This window comes from Sturnus vulgaris, chromosome 26 (genome assembly GCF_052056855.1).
Source record: "Sturnus vulgaris isolate bStuVul1 chromosome 26, bStuVul1.hap1, whole genome shotgun sequence".
In the NCBI taxonomy this organism is placed as follows: domain Eukaryota; kingdom Metazoa; phylum Chordata; class Aves; order Passeriformes; family Sturnidae; genus Sturnus; species Sturnus vulgaris.
The window spans coordinates 654,538-677,938 of NC_142268.1; the positions used below are offsets into that span (position 1 = coordinate 654,538).

Here is a 23,401-nt window from a genome sequence, read left to right on the forward strand (position 1 = left end):
TAAAAAAAAAAAAAAAAAAAAAAAAAAGGAATAGTCCTTTTCAGACACAAACATTTCCTTTCTAGCTCCCGTTTTTTTCCCCCCGGATCGCACGGCTCGGGGAATCCCCCTCGCCTCCTCCGGCCGGCGGTGGCGGAGCTGGGTGATGGACAGGGGATGGTGTGCGAGGCAGGAGCGCTGCAGGCAGCGTTCCAAGCACGGATTTCCCATCCTCACATCCTCAGCCACCTCTCGGGTCGGGTGGCTCTTATCACACGGGGCTGATCCGCCCCTTCCCAAAATCCCAGCGGAGCAGGGATGGGGCGGGGAGCAGGAGGCAGCAGCTCGTGCCTGGCGCGTGGCCGGAGCAGGGGAAGGATCTGCACTGGACCTTGTCCCACCAAGGACAGGTGAGGCCGGGGGGATGCGCTCATCCCGAGCCTTCTGAGGCAACCGTGGCCGGGGTTACGTCATCCCAAATGGAGGCAGCCGAGATGGAGCCGGGCACGCCAAGTGGCAAAGATCCAGCGGGGCCACGTGTGCCGGGCAGCACCGTGCCAGAGCGGGGCTGGGCAGGAGGAAATTCAGAGTGGGAGCGAGCCCCGGGGGCCAGCACAGCACCGCCCCTCTCCCCGAGGCTTCTCCTCAGGGATGCTCGGACCAAAAAAATGTGAGCGGAGGGATGGATGAGACGCTCCCGGTCGCATGAGGTTCCCCCGGGGCAGGCGAGGCCATTCCCAAATGTCCTGAAGTTGATGTGAGCGCCTGGTGTTCGGCTGAGCTCCTGCCAGGGAAGAACGTGCGATAATCCTGTGATTTATGGCTGTTTTATCCCTGCTCCTCCTCGGGTCTCAGCTCCAGCCTTGCCCCGGCTTTTCTCTCCCAGTTTCTCAAGGGGTTGCCTGAGGCAAAACTGAGGCCGAGTTTCACCCTAAAGCACGGGAAAGGAGAAGTTTGTCAGGATGAGCAGGGTCATGCGGAGTGGTTGACCCCGGCCCTGGCTCCGCTGCCCTGCTCTGGATCCGTCCTTGCAGCAGGATGGGTGAGGAGGAGCAGGAATCCCCCCAGATCCCCTCCCCATTTCACTGCTCTTCCCTTCCCAGAGCATCCACCTTGGAAGGAAATCCCATGCGTGGCTCACAGGGAAACCTCAGTTTATCTCCAGGGCTTCATGCCAGGTGGGTTTGGGCACCATGAGTGGGACATTACCCATCCCTCCAGCAGCTGGGCAGGGATGAACGCCCCTCCTGGAGCCCCTTCCCACAGGGAATTCCCAGAGCCCCAAACCTGCTGTGATCCCTCTCCCAGCTGGGGTGACTGCAACCCTCCAGCCCCCCAAATCCAGGGAAGGAAGGAGAGGGAGCACCAAGGGCAGAACCACCACACCATTCCCTGCCTCCAGACATCTCCGTGGCCACATCAGGCACCAGCCCAGCCACCATCCCCAGGGTGCCAAATGTGCTGATCCAGAGCCAAAATGGAGCCCTTGGCACACCCGAGTGCAGGAAGAGGCCCTGGCCTCTCTGGTGACATTGAGCAAGACCCGGCAGAAACCCCGAAATCCCAAAGTTCTGCTTTTGCAATGGATTTTCTGCCCGTGGGTGCGAGCCCCGTATGCAGGAGTGACGCATTCCAAGAGCATCAAAATTTGCTGGAGCCGGATGTTTTCCCCCAAAGGCGCCAGCAGTGGAAGCCAGAGATTTACAGTCCAGCAAGAGCCATAAAAAAGGGATTTTGGGAGCAGTGGTTTGATCCTGAGCGAGCGATGATGAAATGTCCCAGCGTGTCCTCACCAGCCTGCAACAGGGGATTGCGCAGCCTCTGCATCCCACGTTTCCTCAGCTCTTCCTGGCCGTGTTCAGTGGTGGAAGGTCAGGTTAATCCAGTGCCTTCTCCCAGTTGGATGAAGCTTTCTCTCCAGTTAATTCATCCCATGTGGGTCCCTCATCTTGGCACAGCTCTGCTGGCATGGATTTTTTGGAGCAGGGACGCTCAGGGGATTGCTGTTCCCAGGGAAAGAGCAGCTGGGATGGGCTGGGGGTGAGGAGGATGGAACTCTAGGAAGTGCAGGAAAAGCTCAGCTCGTGCACTGCTGAGCCTGGAGAGGTGTGGAAGTGTCCAAGGCCAGCTTGGATGCGGTTCAGAGCACCCTGGGACAGGGGAAGGTGTCCCTGCCCATGGCAGGGATGGGCTTTAAGGTCTCTTCCAACAAAACCATTCCGTGATTCCAAATAAATCATGTTTTCCCTTTCTCCAGATGCTGGTGGTAGGTGGGGAGCGTGGTAAGGACACAAAGCAGGGGGCTCCAGAGGGCTTCAGTTCCCTGAAATGCAGGAAATTCTCTAGAGCTACCCGAGCTGGCAGAAACTTCGGGGTTTTTTTGCAGAGTTCCTTATCACAAGTGGCAAGAGAGGAAGTACTACCTTCCAGATTTTAGGGCTATCAGTTCCTCACAGTTGTTGAGCAAAGGTTCACCAAAAAGTGACCCATGGGAATTGGTGGCATCACCCTGGGACCGACAGAGCGGGATCGGGTTCTTCCCACATCCTACAGGACCTCAGTGATGCCCAAAACCACTTGGGGTGAGCAATTTGGATGCTGCAGGGAGGATATTCCCTGGAAAAAATGGAATTCATGCTTCCCCATGGTGTTTTTTCAAGCAAAGGATAAGAAGGGAAGAGCAGCCTGGCTGCTGCCACCACACGAAGCTCCAAGCAGCCCTTGGGGCTTGGCCTCAAGGGAAGTTGGAGCTGGAGGCTCCAGGAATTATTCGAGATGAGAAATGCCTCAGTGAGGCAGAACCCCAGGTGGGGTTTGCTCCATCCCATCTCATTTCAGGTCTGGAAAGGGGCACGGAGGGATGGGAGACAGAGCTGTCCCTCTGCTGCCAGCGTGGGATGTTTGGGAAGCCTCATTCCATGTTTTCCCAGCGCTGCTGCTGTCATGATGAATCGGAGCAGTGGACGCTGCCGTGACCTTTGGATGTTTCTAAATCAAAGACAACCAGGATGGGTCAGGCAAGCAAAAAGCAGCTTTTGCCCTGTCACAGCAGGAATCACATTTTTCTCCCTTTGCTGCGAGTTTACGGCATCTCCCAAAAATGAGACTTCTGCTCCACTTGGACAAAAACATTCCTGGCTCGGCTGCACCCGCGGTCAACGATTAACTCGGATTCCCAGCCCCCTCAGCCCGGGAAGTGCAGGAAATGCCTCTGGTCCGACCACCAAAAATGGAAATCTGCCTTGGGAAATCCTCACTCACGCCACAATCACCTTCCTCTCGGAGATGCTTTTGCCACCAGGATGTTCTCTGCTTCCCAAGGAGCATCTTTGCTGCATGGGCTCCCTAGACAGGGATTTCCAGGGAGGGTCTGTGCTCCTCTGAGGATGATTTTCAGTTTAGAGATATTAAATAGAATTCCTTGAGAGCATCATGGAGTTGGACCTCCTGGTCCTTGTGGGTTCCTTGCAGCTCAGGATATTCAGGGTGAGGATATTCAGGGAACAAGCTCGGCTTGGGTAGGATTGATGTGATGATTTTTGAGAAGCAGCTTTTAAAAGCAGCTTTTCTTTGGTGGGAGCATCTTCCTGTTCAAACTCACCCTTCCAAAGTGCCAGAACAGCCATTTCCCTCCATTTGTGGTGTAGATCCAGGAGGTAATGCCAGGCCAAGGCTTTTGGGAGCGTTGTGATCCCTTGGGCTGAGCTCAGGAATGAAGCTCAAAGTTCCAAGGGAGCAAAATCAGCTCTAAATCCTTCCTTCGAAAAGCTTTCCAAAACTGAGCAGGGGGAAAAAAATGGATGCAAGGAACCAAATCCAACCTGGGCACATCCCAGAGCAGCATCTCTTTTACCAAGGAAACTCTTAGAACACAATAAAAGAGAAGGATGGCATAGCAAGTTCCTTAAAATTGTAGGATTTTAAGTGTGGATGCTTTAAATGATGGGAATGATAGATGAAGGAAACCAAACCCAACCTGAACACATCCCACAACAGCATCCCTTTTATCAAGAAAGATGCTACAAGAGAAAGACAACCCCAAAACCTCCTTAAAACCGTAGTATTTTAGGAACCTGGATGATTTTTACAGCACGAAGCACAATTTTGGATGAGGAACAAAGGTGGAAGCAGGTGGAGAATTCGGGGAAGTCGCTGTCAATCCGACCTCCGGGATAAATTAATGTATTTATTTGTGAACTCGGGGCCGGGTGAGGCTCCACGTGCCCATCAGGAGGGAATTAGTCACCGGAGCGTGACTCGGGAAAGGGTTGTGTACACACAGGGCACGGCGCTCCCGCACCGAGCATCCACGGCGGCACAGGGAAGCAGCTGGAGAGGAGCAGCACCGAGAGATTTCCCCCCCAGGCTGCAGCCGTGGTGCCGGCTGGGAACTGGCCAAAAAAAAAAAAAAAAAATCCCATCCCGCAGCAGCGAATATCCATCTGCATCTCCTGGATCTAGGCAGGGAGGGGAAGCCACGGTGAGGAGTTTTGGGATGGGGGATTACTGAGGCAGAGCATCATCCCTGGCACGGGGAGCTCAGCCTGGGAATTCTGTGATCTGCTGGGAGTGTGTCCATCCACAGGTTACCCATTCCAGGGGGTGAGAGGTGGAGGATCCTGCCCTGGGATGTGAACTGGGATGTGTCCACACATGGATCCTGCTCTGGGACATGCCCTGGGATGTGCTCACATATGGATCCTAACCTGGGATGTGCCCTGGGACATGCCCACACATGGATCCTGCTCTGGGATGTGAACTGGGATGTGCCCACACAGGGATCCTAACCTGGGATGTGAACTGGGATGTGCACTGGGACATGCCCTGGGATGTGCTCACACATGGATCCTAACCTGGGACATGTCCACACACAAATCCTGCCCTGGGACATGCCCTGGGACGTGCCCACACATGGATCCTGCTCTGGGATGTGCACTGGGACATGCCCTGGGATGTGTTCACACATGGATCCTGCTCTGGGATGTGCCCTGGGATGTGCTCACACATGGATCCTAACCTGGGATGTGCCCTGGGATGTGCCCACACATGGATCCTGCCTTGGGAAGTGCCCTGGGATGTGCCCACACATGGATCCTGCCTTGGGAAGTGCCCTGGGATGTGCCCACAGAGGGATCCTGCTCTGGGATGTGCCCTGGGACGTGCCCTGGGATGTGCCACACGCGCCTCACCCAAGGCAGGCAGGACAGGAAATTCCAGCCATTCCCCTGCACCAGAGCCGCAGCTGCGAGGGTTTGGGTGGAAGCTCTGGGGAGCCCTCCCGCAGCACCTTGGCTTTGATTTGCAAGCTGGGAAAACAGGGAGAGGGAGCAGCCTGCCAGATGGACGCTGCCCAAAAATCCCACCTCGTTTAGGAAGGGGTTGGAAAGCGGGAGGAGCTGGGGAGGAGGAGAGAATGGCAGTGGAGAAGGAAGAATTAAAATCTTTGAGGAGCCAGTCCACCAAAGGGATCTTCTCCATGGATCTCTGCATCTCCACCAAGGAATCCAAGCGGGACGCTCCAGGAGGAGCCTCCTCACCTCGAATAAAACCTTAAAATCTTGGATTTGTCCCCCCGGAGGGTTCTGTTTGTAAAATGACCTCATGAGCACATGACTTACCCGAGGCATGACATCACCCCGGGAACACCGCAGGAAAAGCTTCTCACCTTATAAAGGGAATTAAAAGGGGAGTGAAGTCATCAGGGCTTGGCTCAGTGGCCGCTCCGAGCTCAAATCCTGGCTCACCTGTGAGGGAGATCCCAAAGCTGCCGGTGCCTGGAGTGTGCTGGGTGTTGGTGGGTGGAATAAAAGCTCCATCTCCAAGAAAAGGCTGGAGAGCTCAGCAGGATCACCATGGCAGCTCAGGAAAAAAAAAATTAAAAAAATATCCTAGAATTAAGGCATTAAAAACCAAGAGAAAAAGCAGAGATCCCAGAGGAACAGTGACTTTGTCCTTTCTGATCCTTGCTCCAGACAAAAAGCACCTGGAGCAGGGGCATGGAGCACGGTGTGACCTCCCTGAGCCCCAATTCTGCCAGCGTTTGGTCTGGGTTTTAATTACCTCGGGTAATGAATCCAGCTCCATCCTGCTGTGCCTGGATCCCGTGGAGCTGCTGGCGAGGGGTGACACCAACACCCAACGCGGGGCTGTGCTGCTGTCCCTTCCCCGGTGACATTCCCTGCCCTGTGCCACTCCAGGGAAGTGGGGACCAGGAGAAACCCCCAGGACCACGCTGGAGCTGAGGAGGGGCTGTAGCCTCCGGTTGTGCTGGATCAAGCTGGAATTCACCCAGTGTTGCACCCTCTGGCTGTCCTGGATCGCTCTGGATCCGTGGAGGGGTCACACCCCTCCCTATTTCCCGGATCGACCCGGAGCTGTGGAGGGGTGGCACCCTCGGCTGTCACCCGGGGGTGACACCGAGCACAACGAGCACCATCTGCTGGCACCAGCCCTCCCAGCCAGCCCAGTTTGCTCCCAGTCAGGACCAGCGGCAGCAGGAGCAGGGAAAGAAAAGCCTTAAAGCTGCCAGCACAAAGTTTCCATCCCTGGAGGGGGGTAAAGGTGTGGATGTGGCACTTGGGGACACGATTTAGAGTGGCCAGGGCGGTGCTGGGGGAACAGCTTGGTACCAACCACCACCTTTAAAACCAACCAGGGCGACAGGACGCTCAGAATCAGAGTTAAACTCTTTATTTCCTTTGAAACAGGGGTTTAAATCCTCAGTTACAAAGTCCAGTCTGGCAGTACAAGCTGGGAGCGCGTCCCTGACCCCACAGCCCCCCCCGGGACTTGGGGATTGTTGGGATTTACAAGGCACTGCAAGAACACACGGACGGGTTGGGATCGGTGCTCCAAGAGTCCTGACAAGCACGAGGTGACACCTGAGATGCCCACACAGACACTGGTGGCTTCACAAAGGGACACACGGACACCGGAAAAAAAGAAAAAAAAAAAAAAAAAATCTGGACAAACACCTCGCTCCGAGAGGAGACAGCAAATCCCTCAGGAATTGGGGCAGCCCAAGCAAAAGTGAGGATGGAACAGCAAATTTCTGTTTTGGGCAGGTCCCCGTGTGACAGCAAACCTGGGGAAATCAGTCAGGGCAGTCTCTGAGGAGCACCCACGGATAATAATAATTATTATTAATAATAATAATAATAATGGGGATTCCCAGCCCAGTTTTTCCACCCACACATCCATCCCCATCACCCCCATTCTGCTTCCCAAACGTGAGCCCAGCACGGGACAAGGCACTCCCTGATCATCAAAGTAAACATTTGTGATTTAAGAGGCTGGTGCAATGGAAAACCTGAAGGTGGATTTTGAGTTTTCTGTAAGGGCAGTGATAGTTTCATTTCCCATCTTCTATTCCTATTTGTGGGGAGGCATTTCCTTCCCTACTTTGTCTTAAAATAGACTCAGCAGAAGCAGGTCCCAGGTTTCAACGAATACCTCGAAGAATTAACAACGCCCTCAGCTCTGGAGCTTTGGCAGAATATCCTTTTCAGCACATAAGACACTCATCAGACAGGAATACAAGGGTTTTTTTTTTATGAAAAAGTGCACTTTATACTGCAAAAAAAAAAAAAAAATAGGGATTCTGGTGCAAAAATAACAAATCCATCTAGATCAAGATGAGTATTTATGGTATCGACAAGGGGGGTTTTTCTCCAAGTCAATAAATTTTGAAAGAGCCTTTGCAACTCTGAAATTCCTATTGTTAAAATAAAATTAAATCATTAAAATATTATTGGATAAAGTATTAAAGTAAAAGGAGATAAGAGGGAGGGAGTTACTTTGGGAAAGGATCTGTACAAATTCATTGCTGATGATTTCATCTGAGCTGTGGGGTGAAATCTGAAAGTCAGAATGAAAAAAAAGCCCCACAGAAAATCATTTTTATGCCTCAAGATCCTGATTTTCAGTCAGATTTTGGACACCACCACTCCCTCCTGCAGCAGCTCCGTGTCTGAGCCTTGGCTGGAATGAGAAATCCAGAAGTTAAAAAGATTCAGGAGTCACAAGGAATTAAACCACAACCCCTCAGGGCCAGACTGTCATTGCTGCTGCAGCTCCTGGGAGAGCAGGGATTCACCAAATTCCCTCTTTTCCAGGGTTTTCCCATTTTTTTTGGTTTGAAGAAGCTCCTCCTCTTGCAATTCCTAAAAAAATCCCTAAAAAAAAAAAAAATCAGGACAAGGAGCCAGAGAATCCCAGGATGGTTTGGGTTGGAAGGGACCTTAAAGATCACCCAGTTCCAACTCAACTCAAGGTTATTTGAGCATCAGAAGAAACTTCAGTGGATTTTTAAACTTTTTTTAGACCTTTCCTTACCAAAACCAACAACACTGGGAGCCTGTGGTGTCCCAGCAGCTCTGGAATCTCCCGGGTTTTTATTCCAGTGGCCTGGAATAATTCCCTTTTCCAGCTGCTGAGGCACTGGGAGGTTCAATATTGCCTGTCTGGGACACAGGGGGGGGTTTGGATACACCTGGCCCCAGGTGAGTTCAGACACAAAACACCTTTTCCCACGGGATTTTCCACAGCACAAATCCCATGGAGGGGATAATTCACATAGCCCTGGCTCAAGGAATGTTTTCCTGCCGTGGGTATCACCATCCTCACAGTTCCCAGGAAGGATTGATCCCGAATTTATCCCAAAATAAAGCAACTTTTTAGGGTTTTTTTAAAAAAAATTTTTAGGATGTCTCAAACCCTGCCAGGTCCCTCTGGGAGCTCAGCAGTTCCTGGCTGCAGCCTCACATCACAACCACACCCCACACCTCAAACCCTCTTTCCTGACCTTTCCATCCTTTCCCACCTGTCCCACAATTTTGGGAGGTTGGGGAATGCTCCAGGTAAGGTGAACTGCTCTTCAGGAGCTGACAAGACTCTGTTCTCTCCAAAAATAATAATAAAAAAAAAAAAAAAAAAAAAATCCAAACACCTTTCAAGCACAGCACAGAACCCCTCAGGTTGGGAGGGAATCCCTAAGGATCATCAAATCCCACAGGAATCCTTGAGGCTCCAGGAATTCCTTGAGCTTGGAATATTCCTATTCCTGGGGAAATTGGGAAAAAAAGAAAAAAATTCCTTTTTCCTGGGGTTATAAAGCAGATTCCCAAAAGTTGAATTCACCTCCCAACAGCAGCATCACCAAATCGAGACATTTCTGAATCTCTGGAGTTCCTCAAAATCCTCTGCAGCACTTTAGGGCTGGAAAAATTCAATTTCCACCCCAAACATTCCCCAACCGTGGGCCAGCCCCTGCTCCAGGCAGATCAGTGACATCAGACCCAATCCAGCAGAACCTCCCTCATCCTCTCTTCCACACCAAAATTCCTCAGCCCCCCCCTGAACCTTTATCCCCAGAGACAATTTTGCAGTCACAGCACCCTAAAATTTCTGTGGTTTTCACATTTTTTTTTCCCCCCACATTACATGAGAATGAATGCTCCACCTGAATTTCCTATGATTTTACTCACTAACACAAAATTTTGGGGATTGGTAACAGGTCTCACAGTCAGTGCAAATTAGCAAATTCTATTAATTGATGATGTGGAAAGCAAATAGGATTTATCCAAACATCAACTTTTTGAAGCTCTGAATCAGTTTGATATCCTATTCCCAAAGAAAATAGGGATCTGTAGGAAAAGTTTTGTGAATTGAACAACAACAACAAAAAACTTAAAAAAAAAAACCCAACCCCAAAGTATTTAATTTAGGTCATATTAAATAAAATTAGTTCAATGCCATTTTTCCCAAGTTGGGCTACAAGAAATTTCTCTACCACCAAGACACCTTTTACCAACACAACCTCAGGCTAATTTCCCAAACCCTACCCCCCCCCCCCCCAAAAAAAAAAAAAGAGTATAAAATAAATTATGTTTTCTAAGGAATTGATCATGAGGTGCTTCCCAAAAACAGACTGGGAGGAAAAGCACAGCTCGAAGCATTCCCCAAAAATGGGATTTTTACTGCAGACAAGGCCAAGCACTGCAGTCCTCAAACTCTGGATTTTCCCCTGGAGCAGCAGAGAGCACCCAGGAAAAGGAATATTTTTAGAATATTTTTAGGCTCAAACTCCCTGGGCTGAACAAACCAGCGTGGGAAGAGCTCTGCCCACGGAACTGCTGCTGTCTGTGCTCCCTGCTGATGGATCCTGAGCCACCAAACTCATCCAGGGGCAGCTCCAGGGGGGATCTCTGCACCTCCCGAGGGGGCAGGTTCAGGGATGGGCAGGTGATGTCTCACCTGGAGACTCTGAGCCCTCTGTGGGTCCCACCCCTGCCCTGCTGGGATTCCACGCTGGCAATTCTGGTGTGGCCTCACCAATCTGTTGATTTCATCCACAGCTGCATTACAGGTGAATTAAGCAGCTTTTTTTTTTTTTGGGATTTACTCCATCACCAAACCCCGTGGGATATTCCTCTTCCCCAAATTCAGCAGCTACGAAACACCCAGGACAAAAAAAAAAAAAAAAAAACATCTCACCAACAAAGGAAGGATCCTATGGGGATAAGGAACTCGACTAATCACAAAAAAAAAGAAATCAAAAACAAAACAACTGTGTCGAAGATTCCAACAAAATATTAAATAGAATAAATTACTAATCAGGAAATCTGACAAGTGCTACCTCGGATTCAATGGGAACAACAATAATTCACTTGAAGGCAAATTCCTCAGAGCAGGAAGGCCTGGATAGTGAAAAGAGAAGGAATTTCCTTGAGTCTATTAAAAAAAAAAATTAAAAAATCTTCCTGCTCAGGTGCCCTCAGCAGAGTCCTTGCAGCTGCAAAGTCTCTGTCCCAGCTCAAGGGTTACAAGGAGTGGTTTTGTCCTGTCACCAGATTTCTCCTGGCAAGCTCAGGGCAGCTCTCACTGAGAGTTACTATAGCAGAGCCAGTCAGCACCAGAGAAATTCAAATCGTGGGGTTTTAAAACCTTTAAAACGTTGTTTTATATATATTTATATCTATTTGTAAAAGCATCCATTTCAATCATTGATTTCTTCATTCCAATGGCCTCTCCACGAGGCCTCAGCTCCCAATTTTCTGTCTGGTCCTGCTCCAACTTTCAGCTGGGTTTTTGCTGGAATCTCAGAATTTGGCAGCAAAATCTCCACACAAGAGCAGCATCACCCACCTGCTGAGATCCTGCACTTCCCCAAAATAACTCCTGGGAAAGCTCCCACAAGCAGCACCACTTCTGCACCCTCCCATTGGGAGGGGGACACCAAGAAAAAACCCCAAATTCCCCCTCTAAGCGAAATTCCTCAATTTCAAATCATTGCCTGATTGGGATTGGGTTGAAAAATCTGATATTTGATTTTGCAAGGGTGTCTTTCCACCTGCACATTTTTTTTTTTTTCCCCTCCACTCAGTCAAGGTGGAATTGGGATCTCAGTTGAACATAACTCTCCTAACCTGGAACAAGAGGGAAATTTTGCAGCTCAGGGAGTTTATAAATTCTTCAACCTTCACTCCAAAAAACAGCATCGAGCACCAAGAGCCCAGGATAAAGATGTCCCATGGGGAAAATGGCCCTCAGAAAAGCTCTTTACCCACTCATGATTGGTTTTAGACACGCTTTGAACCGAGGTGTTTGCTACAGGAGGTCCATGCTTGACTCGAGGGAGGGAGGTGACCAAAAGAGAGGCAGAAAAAAGAGATTTGGAAAGATTTCAGGCTCCAAAATAAAAAAAAATTAATAATAATAAAAAAAATCCAGCCGGATTTGGGTTCCAAAAGGAACATCCCTCCTGCTGCAGCTACAGAGACCTCATGGATATCTGGAGGATGTGGAGTGAGGAATCAATGCCCAAAATCATTTTCCATTCCAGCAAAGCAATTTCAGGCTCCTCATACCCACCAAACTCTGCTCTCCAAGACAATTCCCCTCCATCCCAACTCCAGCTGTCCTCCCATGTTATCACCTTGAATTTGGGTCAAGAGAAGGGGGGAACACAAACCCAAAACCAACTGAAAGCAAACCTTTCAACTCAAGATTTAGCCAGGAGAGGATTGGGTGAGCCATTCCCTGCACCTGAAGGCTGAGTCCAGGTGAGGAAGGTGCCAGGGCAGATCTGGCAGATGAGGATCCATTCCCTGGAAACTCCTCCTTCAGGAATGAGGAGCTGCAGGTGTTTTAGAGAAGAGATTTTTCAATCCTTTGTTGCTCAGGCTGGAACTCACAGATTCAACATTTAAAAAAAAAAAAAAAGTTAATTTCTAGAAGTGGAATTTTCCTTTTTCCCTTTTTTTTTTAAAGTCTCCAATTCTGGGTCCAGAACCATTTTTTTGTTGTTTTTTTTCTTTTTTTTTTTTTCTTTTTTTTTTTTTTCCCTCAATACTTCGGCAGCAGGGAAAAAAAAAAACGTTGGAAGTGCAATACTAGGAGAGCTCTTGGGCAGGCTCAGTGTTCATGTTGACAATTGATTTTGTCTTCAGAATGCTCCAAAACATCCAGCATTTCCTCTATGATGGCCTGCAGGGCCCGGCCCAGCTGTTCTGCAGAGTAAGGTTTGCCCAGAGGAGGCACGTGGATAAATGCTGACCTCCCACGGCTCTGGTACAAGGAGGTGTAGTAGGTGAAGTCACAGAGGTACCTGGAACACAAAAGCAGAGGTTATCAGCAAAAAAAAAAAAAAAAACAAACCCAAAAAAAAAGGGATAAAAACAGATAAAATGAGCTGTAGGTTCAGCATCGTGGTGGCATCCTGGGATTTAGGGGAGTGATGTGGAATGTAAGGCAGGAATTGTGAGGCTGGGGTTGTTTTAATTAAATTCAGGATGAAAAATGTGAATGTCTCTCTTTTTTTTTTCCCCTGAAAAACCTTTTTTTTTTCCACTGCAAACCAGGTGGTTTTGCCAGCCCTGAGAAGGGAAAGGTGTGGGAGGCTTCAGACACCACGGGGATGTGGCACCTGGGGACACGTGGTGGCCTTGGCAGTGCTGGGGAATGGCTGGACTCGATCATCTGAGAGGGCTTTTCCAACTTCAGTGGCTCCAGGGACAGGGTATGGACTGTAGGAGCACAAAGGGAACAGGAGTGACACTGTCACAGGAGGCTGTGGCCATCCCTGGATCCCTGGAAGTGTCCAAGGACAGCCTGGATGGGGTTTGGGACAGTGGCAGGTCCCTGTCCCTGGCAGGGTGGGATGGGATTTAAGGCCCTTCCAAGCCAAACCACTCAGGGATCCCCTGATTCCATGAGCAGGGTGACAAATGGTGTTAACCAGGCTGCCAGGCCCTGAGGGGCTCCAGGAGAGCTCAGAGGGATTTGGGATGAGGGATGGAGGGACAGGACACAGGGAATGGCTCCCACTGCCAGAGGGCAGGGATGGATGGGATATTGGGAATTGTTCCTGGGAGGATTCAAGGCCAGGCTGGAAAGAGAAACTCCAAGAAAACCTTGGAGCCACTTCCAGAGCCTGAAGGGGCTCCAGGAGAACTCAGAGGGATTTGGGATGAGGGATGGAGGGACAGGACACAGGGAATGGCTCCAAACTGGAAAGGGAAATCTGGGTGGGATATGGGGAAGGAATTCCTGGCTGGGAGGGTGGTGAGGGGCTGGGCTGGAATTCTCAGAGATTCCCTGAATCCCTGAAGTGCCCAAGCCCAGCTTGAACACCAGGAGCCTGGAGCACCCTGCAAAACCCTTAAAGTGCCTCCTAACCCAAACCACTGCAGGATTCCCTGAGGCCACATCCCCACGGGTCACCCCATACCTGCCAGCATCCTTGGAGATGGTGACAGTGACATCCAGCCCCAGGGCTGAGACCCTCCTGCACACGGCGTCCATGTCGATGATGGAGTCGATGCACTCGGGCCCCCCCTCCACGCAGCACTGTGAGCCCGGGCAGAAACGACAGTTGTCCAGCCCCTTGTAGCCCACGTTGTGGCCACACTTCTCCAAGGTGACAGTAGTGGCCATGCCAGACACTCCCACGTGCACCACCAGCTGCCAGGGGAAAGGGATGGGTTGGATTGTGGGAAATGTGCAGCCTGATCCTTGTGGGATGCTTCCAGTTTGGGATATCTCTGCTATCCGTGCCACTCCCTTCCCTTGTCCCAAAATCCAGCTCTCTTGGACTGGAAGCCTGGTGACAAACCTTGTCACCACGTTCATGAAATCACAGAATCCTGTGGGTTTGGGTTCTGGACGTGGCACTCAGTGGTGCTCAATCCAAGGTTGGACTCGATGATCTTTGACCAGCCTGAACGATTCTGTGGCAGGATTTTGGGGTCCTCCCCACCCCAAACCACCCTGGGATTCCATGGCTCCACTCCCACTGAACCACGGAGGGGTTACAGGGATTTTTTTTTTTCTGTGAGTTCCAGAGGAACGAGGCATTTTTATCATGTTCTTCTCGTTTCACCCCCTCCTGAGCTAAACTGTGATTTCATCAGGGTAAAAAGGAGCCTTGGCACCTTCACAGCTGCTGGAGGAGCCCAGGTGGCACAGACAAACCACGAGCTGTCTAGACAGCCCTCTGCAGTGGCCCCTTCACACCCACTGCTCCTGGGAACTGGAGCACTCCGAGCTGTAAAATCCTACAAATTCACATGTTCCCACCACAAAAGAGGAAAAGATCCAGCCAGGCACTACCAGGCTGAAGGAATGCATTAAAAAGGAGACTTCACATGGTGCCCCACTGCAGATTCCAACCCTCTGCTGGGTGGTTTTTTTTTTTTTTCTCCTCCCTTTACTCACTCACTTGGGGACTGTGCTTCTTCCACAAGGCAGGGATGAGTCTCTGCACGGTCTGGTACTCAACAGGGACCTCGTAGACATGAAGATCCACATCATCCCCCAGCCCCAGCTTCTCCAGCTCCTAAAAACACCAAGAAAGCAAAAAACCAAGATGGTCAGACACAAGATGAGCAGAGGATTTACTCCTGGAAGGTTTAATGGCAGAGTGAGGGACTAATACCAGTTTACACCAGGTTGTATAACCTCATAAACAGCACCTGCAGTGAGTTTACAGCAACCACTGTAAAAAAAAAATAAAAAAAGAAAACTAAAAACCAAACCCGTGATGGGAACAGCAAACTCTCCACCTGTGTGAAGAGTTTCACCCACAGAACCGTTTGTCTGGCTCTGATGTGTGTGTGACAAAGAAATCAACATTTAACTGACAATAGTTATCAGCAGCACCCACGCTCCCAAGGAAATCTTGGCTCTGTTATTTCTAGAGGCAGAGAGAGTCACAATCCCTACCTTCTTTCAAGGAGTGACAGTGTAGGGAAGGTGGGACTGGAAGGATTTTATCCATCATCCAGAGCTGCTGGCCTGGAGAGTAATTTCACATTTATTTCCAGATAAAAAGCTCTCAGGGCTGGGTGACAGCACTGGTGATTCAAGCAACTCAGTAAATTATTTTTCCCTCTCTAACATGAAAACATCCCAAATATCCAGGCAATAAACGGAGCCAATTTCCTTCAAACCTTTTAAAACACAAAGTGTCAGTTAAACACCTTGCAAACACTTTAAAACCACAGGAAAGGGTGGTTTTGGTTTTGTTTTGGTTTTTTTTTTTCTCCTCAGTGTTTCTGACTGGAAAACTCTGTTTGATCCCAAAACTGGGAGTTCCCCCTACACACAGGTTCTGGATGCTTCTCCTTTTCCCTGTCCAGTCCCACCAGTAAGGCTCCAGTTGGAGCTTTGCTCCTCTGACACCTCTCAGATCCATCAACCCCCAAATTCCCAGAACTCAAGGAAACACCCACATGGTCTGAAGCCTCTGGAGAAAAAAAAAAAAAAAAGGTTCTTAAACAAAACCATCTAAACTTTGGAGCCAGGTAACACCAGGAAGCATTTTTCCAGTGGGAGAAGAGACCTTGGCCATCATGTTTAAGGAATTCCTGCAGCATCTAACCTGGTCCAAGCTTTGTCACCAAATGTCCAAAATGTTCTTATGGATCTGAGGTAGGAAGAGGTCAAAGCCATTAAACTCTCAAAGGACATTTCAAAATATTCCTGAATTTATCTCAATTCCAGGTTTGGATTTGGTGACCAGAGCCACGAGCTGCTCTTTGGAGCAATTCTCAGGCTTTATTTTCCTCCTTGCAAGCTTCAGGCCAAGGAGTGCAGATCACTTGTTTTTCCTCTCCAACCTTGTATTCCCCCAGGTTAAAAATTAAAAATTAAAGACACTTGAAAGGAGAAGACAAGTTGATGTTTGAAGCCACCCCCATTTAAACACGAGCAGTGTCTTGCCATCGTTTTTCCATGTTTTTATCAGCATGAGTGGTTTTCTACTGAGGAAAAAAAAAACACCTTTTACACTTGTACAGCCAAACCACGGCGATGTAACAAGATTTAGGATAACTAAAACACCCAGAAAGGCCAAAGTGACACTTTCACAGAGCAGCAGATATGAGCAATGATGATAAATCACTGGCTCTGGCTCCCAGGGCAAGGCTGATATTAAAGCCTTGCTGTATTGATTAGTGTCTGGCACACTCAGACATTCATTACCAGAGATGGATGGATGGGATGGTTCATCACAGCTCCTTTGCACAAATCTGCCTTCAAAACCTCCCCTGCTTTACCTGGAGCCTTAATAAAGTAAAAGAGTTTACAAATGAGAGTATTCAAACACCAGTCAGCCTCTTTAGGGAAAGAATAAACACTCTTTAGTGTTAATAGTAACGAGGAGTGATGCTGCTGCTGATGAAGGATTAGGATTTTTGGGTGACAAGTTTTACTGGATGAAAAAAGAATCCTCCCCACCTCCTCCAACCACTTAAACCTGAACTTTACCAAGCCAAAACTTTCCTTTTAACCAACCCCAGCTCTCCATAATGAAGATGTTTGTAACCTCCCCCCCAGCCCAGCCCTGTCCACCTGACAAACAGAGCACACTGAAACATGTGTGACCGATTCCCTGACCCCTCCACAATGCTGCTCTTTGTGAGCCTCTAATATCCTTATCAGGTCTGTCTAGACACCCTGACAGCAATTGTCCTTCCTAATGTCAAAATGCACTCTGACCCCTCTCTCCTCCTCCTCCTCCTCCTCAGCCAGAAGCATTTTTGGGGGGGGATGAAGGAGCCCAGCAGCTTCCCAGTGCACAGGTCACACCTGTGTCCACACCTAAGTCACAGCAGGGAGGGCAAAAAAATGTGCTCAGAAAAGCTCATGTTAGTGGTTTCTTCTCTTTTCTTTTCTTTAGCGATTCCTTCTCTCATTTTAGCGATTCCTTCATGGAAGTCTCTCCCCAGCAAAAGTTAAAAAAAAAAATAAAAATCCTGAACTGAAACACTAAAATGATGAAAACTCAAAACAGCAAAAAAACCCACCAAATTAACACGGAGTGTTTTTGCTGCAGAAAGGAGTTTTTTTCTTCCTGCTGATTTTATAGGAAAGCTCTCCCCCGTGAGTAAAAACCCAAACATTTAATCGGGTTTTTTTTTTTTTTTGAGTGGGATTTTGAAACTTTTCATTTCAGCAACGTTATTAGATTGCTGCTGCCACTATTTAAGGTACCCATGTGTAAAAATCAGTCAGCTTGCAAAACCAGACAGAAATTCACTGCACTTCCAGGGAAAACTCACACCGTGTCCATATTCTGTGGGAGAAGCCAAATAAAACCAAGGGGGTGGGAAAAAAAAAAAAAAAATTTGAATTTTATCCTCGGGATGCAGCATAATAAAAGATGTAATAAACCAGAACTAGCTCAGCCCTAGAGCTAGAGGAAGGATTTCCAAAGATTGTTTAATTGATTTTTTTTTTTTTTTTTTTTTTTCTTCTATTAAAATGCAGATCACACCGTCTGGGATTCGGGAACTCAGACACGCCTTTGTGTCCACTCAGCTCCATGAAGTCCCCGTCTGAAAGTTGCACAATGCCCACCTCGGCCAGGCTCAAAGACATGCTGTTCCTTTTTTTGTCTGGGCCTCTGGGGGCTGAGACAGGGGAAGGGGAAAGGCAAATCCTCCCCGCTGCCTCCGAGCTGATGTTTTCAGTCACAATAAATGGGAGCCGCAGCTTCCAAGGGCGGCTCCGGTTTGTACTCAAAACATCCTCAAATTCTGAGTTCGATTCGCTCAAAACATCCCCAAATTCTGAGTTTTATTCGCTCAGAACATCCTCAAATTCTGAGTTTGATTCGCTCAAAACATCCCCAAATTCTGAGTTTGATTCGCTCAGAACACCCTCAAATTCTGAGCTTTATCCAAACATCCCCAAATTCTGAGCTTTACCCATTGAAAACATCCTCAAATTCTGAGTTTCATTCACTCAAAACATCCCCAATTCTGAGTTTGATTCGCTCAAAACATCCCCAAATCCTGAGTTTTATCCAAACATCCTCAAATTCTGAGTTTTACCCGCTCAAAACATCCCAAATTCTGAGTTTGATTCACTCAAAACATCCCAAATTCTGAGCTTTATCCAACCACCCCAAACTCTGAGCTTTATCTCGTCAAAACATCCGAAATTATGAGTTTTATCCACTCAAAAACACCCCAAATTCTGAGCTTTACCCACTCAAAACATCCACGAGTCTGAGTTTTATCCACTCAAACACCTCAAATTCTGAGCTTTATCTAGTGAAAACACCCCAAATTCTGAGTTTTAGCCAAACACCCCAAACTCTGAGTTTTATCCACTCAAAACACCCCAAACTCTGAGCTTGATCTAGTCAAAACACCCCAAATTCTGAGCTTTACCCACTCAAAACATCCCCCAATCCCCTAAAAAAATGGATTTTAAATGGAGGGGATGACTTCATCCATCAGCCACACAGCTGAGCAGCCACCAGTGCCTCGAGCTGCTTCTCTTTAGGTTTTTGTTTTTTTTTTTTAAGCAACAGCACAACACCCACCACTCCTCCTGCTCCAAAAACACCCTTTTGTCTGTCTCCTCTAAAATAAAAGCAGCTATTTACAATAGCTGACACTACAACAGCAAGAACAAACCAAATCAGTGAGCCTCACTTCTGATTTTTAGGAATGTCCTGTATTTTTTTTTTCCACCATCCACAACCTTCATATTCCTCCAAAGTGACCCCAACTTAAATATATTCATTCCCAAAAAGCTCTTGGAGGCAAAGGTTTTGTCTTCTCCTACCAGCCAACACATTAGGCAGCTGGACATTAGTTGGCTGTAATTGATTAGAGTTTGTGATTTAATTTAAAAGCATTTGAAAGAAGATATTAATCTCAGAGCTCTGAAGGGGAGAGAGACGTGGTGGGGAGAAAAATAGATTTAATTCCCTGGGCAACTGTACTAAAAGGTACCATGGAATTCCCAGTAGCTTTGCCACAAAGCCCATCCAGAAGTGACAAAGAAGTGGGATAATGTGGCAGCACCATCATAACTGTAAAAAGTGTTTTTACAGCAAAAAAAATTCCTTTAATTCCATCAAAAAGAGCTGGATTCCTTCTTCTTGCCTCATCTGTGGGATTTGTCAGCCTCACACAGATGAACTCCTGGGCACAGGGTGGGGTTTTTGGGGTGTCCTGGACTGAATGATTCCCTCCCAGGATATCCCAGGATTTTAGGAATGTGCCCAGGCAGATACAGAGCTACAAGTGGCATAAACTCGATTTGTCTGAGCGGGGAGGGAGCTGCAGGAAAAGCATTTCCATAGAAATTCTCCTGTCCCAAAAGCCAAGCAGAGAAGGGGAGATGCAGGGGGAGAAAAGAGGCAGCTCTGCCTCAGAATCAGGTTCCTGACACTCAGACAACTCCACAAAACCTCCAGCTGGAAGTCTCCTCTCAGAGATAAGGCTTGGTTTAAAGGTGAACCAACTGGCCCAGCTTCAAGTCAGATCTGAGACAAAAACATCCAGATTCCCCTGGGCTGGTTTGTTTATTTTGAATTCTCCAGGGCTGAGGAAGATTCCAAGCTCCCTGCCCCATTTAAAATCATCCAAAGCTGGGAATTCCTTACTTGCCTCAGCTACATTAACTCAATCTCATTAAACTCCACCAGCTAAGGGATTGTTTTCTGAGCAGGGAATCAAACATTATCCAGCTGACCATCTGGATATCTGCAGTGAGCTCTGTTAATAAACTGGGAAGAAGTTGGAAGTGATAAAAAGAGCTGAAATCCCAAATTTGTATGGATCTGTCCTCTGTTTTGACTTCCTAAGAGGACAATTCAGGGTTTTTTACCTGCACTGCAATCCAGCTGGCATTCACAGCGTGTTCTCCAAACGGCCCAAACCCTGCAAGAGAAGAAAAATTCACAGATTTGACTCAACTTGAAGTTGCAAAGAGATTTGGGCTCTCCTGGTTTAGTTCTCCTGAAAAATAAACAAACAAACAACCACTTTCACCACTCAATCCTTATTTCTTTACACCTGAGCATCAAACAAGACACCTGCACTAAAATATTTCAACTACAGGTAAAGGAAAACATTAATTGCTTGGTTTTTTTTTTTCTTGGGGAGAAGAATTTTCCTTCCTGCCCAGGTTAGAAAAACTTGTCATTAGCAGCTAACTCTCCCGATGTCACGGAATTAGAATCATGATTGGATTTTCTATTCCTGATTGCTTCAGCCCACAGCAGATGCTTCCACAAGCCTGCCTCAAATGTTCCTTCTCCGCTCAGGGTCTTCTCCAAGATCTTCGTTAGCATTAATTACACCTCACAAGGAAATAAACAGAGCTGTTGACAACCCACCCACACCACAGCAAAGGCTACCAAGGCGTTATCAAAAATACTTCCTTCAGCACCTCTAAATTCCTAATGAATAACTTTGGAGTTAACTGGTAATCCATAACATCTTTTCTTTTTTTTTTTTTTTCTTTCCCTGAGCAAGCACACAAAGGTTGGGCAATTTATCTGGGCGTAACGTCGATATGCTTTAATTTAAAATGTCAGCGTTGCCCTCCGAGCCTCGTGCAATTAGGAGACATAAATTCTGCAAGGATCCGAGAAGGACCACAAATATCAGATGACACCTTAATGGAAATGTTGGATTTGTCCTCCCCAGCCAAGCTGAGGTGATGCTGCACAGGAGGAATTTCCCAAGCGTGGGCTCGTCCACGCCCGTGGATCTCAACCCAGCGTTGTCAGCTCGGCCAAAATAAATATTCCCACAAAATCAAAAATGTTGGGGGTGTTTTCCTGCGAGCAGGACTGCAGGGGTGTGAGACAAACTATGACAGGGGGGAACGAGGCGAATTAATGCCTTCCCAGCTGTTTCTGCAAGTCCCACACGACTCTCTGGAAGCAAACATTGAGACCTGCTAAGTTTAATTCCTAAATAAAGCGTGATAATCCTATAAAAGAAATGAAATCCATATTTTAACAACTCGGCCAAGGAAAAGCTGAAATTCTACAGGTGCCCAAGCATGATTCCCTTGCTCCAAATCCCAAACTGGCACAAACACAGCTGGGGTTATGGCTTCTCTGACTCATCTCCTGCCCAGATCCCTGGTGTTATCCCTTCCTGGGAGCACAAGGAACTTTGTGGGCAGCATCCGACCCCGTGGAGCACAGCACATCCACCACGGGGCCCTCCAAGGCTCATTAGCAGTAAACCAGCTGCAGGGATCGTGATGGGATTATCTCCTTAACGAGTTCTAAAAAAGAAATTGTGCACAAATAACGCTTATCCTCATGCAGCACAAGCTCAGAACCCACTGGGAACGCGACACCATCCCCAGTTTTAAACGGAATTCAGCGTGACATCGATGACATTATCAAACAGGGGCAGAGCTGACAAGACAACCACTGCGTTTTGCAACCAGACTTCCCCGAAAGAAAAAAAAAAAAAGAAAAAAAAAAAGGGGTAAAAAAAAAAAAGAGCGTGGAGGAGCCTTGCGAGCAGCAGAACGCTTCCTGACGCAAGTTTTCTGTTTAGTCACCGCCGCTCCACGCTGGATTTGGGGTTGGGAAAGGCAGATTTGCCACCTGCTCTTTTGGCTCCCCACAACTGCTCCCTGGAAAAGGCACTTTTGCCTGTGATTACAGCCCCTGCTATTCAAAAAAGCCTCAACTTCAGCTGCTGGAGGGGAGAACCTGAATAGTTTGGGCGAGTTCCCCATTTGTCACAGGACTGCCTCACCCACAAATCACCCCGAGCTGCCTTTGTACCCCGGGAAGAGGCTGACAACGCCGGGGCCTCTCGCTGATTCTGCTCATTCTTCCCCGAGGCGTTTCTGGGGCTGCTTTGGGGAGCAGCTCCCACACCTTGGTGGTTCAGGGTGGGCTGGTCAGGGGGTAATTCCCCCCCTCCCCTGCGCCCCAATTTTGTTTTCCTGCTCTTTAGGAGACTCGATTCCCTCCTTTGGGTGAATAGCAAAGCTTTGGGATGGGGTAACGGATGGAAAAAAGGGGATCCAATGGACACTGGCTGGAGAAGGGTTAGGGAAGCCCCTCACCCCTGACCCACAGCAGTCCAGCCCCAAAATCCCCCAGACTCTGCCCTTCACCCCATTTGTCACCCTACACAGGGGACAGCCCCCCGAGGGGACAGCCCTGCTCCCCATTCCCTTTAATGGGACAGCAGATTTCTCTCTCTCTCCTCAGGACCCCCATTTATCCCCCCACGATCTCAGGGAAGCAGTCCCCCACTGCCCCCTCCAAGCCCTGTGGTGAAGGGGTCCCCAAAATTACCCCTCTCCCCCAGATTCCTCATCACAGAGAAGGGGAACCCTCCGAACACCTCATTACCTCGGCGAGGGGTCTTACACCCACCCTGGCCCCTTTCGGGCACGAAAAGGGGGTCCCCAAACCTGCTCTCCTCACGACAGAGCAGGGGTGCTCTACCTACACCCCCAGACCCCTTCACCCCTCAGATTTACCCTTCCCTCAAAGCTCCCCGTCACCTCAGGGAAGGGCTCCCTAAAACTGCCCCTTCCAATCTCCCCTCAGGGAAGGGGGTCCCTAAAACTGCCCCCTCCAATCTTCCCTCAGGGAAGGGGCTCCCTAAAACTGCCCCCTCCAATCTTCCCTCAGGGAAGGGGGTCCCTAAAACTGCCCCTTCCAATCTTCCCTCAGGGAAGGGGCTCCCTAAAACTGCCCCCTCCAATCTTCCCTCAGGGAAGGGGGTCCCTAAAACTGCCCCTTCCAATCTTCCCTCAGGGAAGGGGGTCCCTAAAACTGCCCCTTCCAATCTTCCCTCAGGGAAGGGGGTCCCTAAAACTGCCCCTTCCAATCTTCCCTCAGGGAAGGGGGTCCCTAAAACTGCCCCCTCCAATCTCCCCTCAGGGACGGGCTCCCTCAAACTGCCCCCCACCCCAATCTCCCCTCTCACCGCCCCCCCAAAGCCGCTCCGTACCCGTCACCACCACCGCCCGCCGCGGCTTCTCCATCGCGGCTCCGTCCTGTCCTGTCCCGTCCCGTCCTGTTCTGTTCCGTTCCGTCCCGTTCCGTTCCGCCGCCGCCACCGCCCCGCACTGAGCGCGGCCCCGCCCCGCGCCGCCTGCCCCGCCCCGCCCCGCGCAGCCCGGACCCGCC

General features: G+C 49.0%; 1 protein-coding gene across 1 annotated transcript; it reads right to left on the reverse strand.

The window, feature by feature from the left end:
- Positions 1-6,653: 6,653 nt before the first annotated feature.
- PGPEP1 (pyroglutamyl-peptidase I) lies at positions 6,654-23,354 on the reverse strand. The gene is made up of 5 exons (XM_014887232.2): positions 23,223-23,354; positions 20,107-20,159; positions 14,699-14,815; positions 13,709-13,941; positions 6,654-12,586 (listed from the first exon to the last, which is right to left on the reverse strand). Exons 1-5 carry the CDS (start codon positions 23,254-23,256, stop codon positions 12,394-12,396), a joined length of 630 nt encoding a protein of 209 aa, XP_014742718.1. The 5' UTR covers positions 23,257-23,354; the 3' UTR covers positions 6,654-12,393.
- Positions 23,355-23,401: the final 47 nt, after the last annotated feature.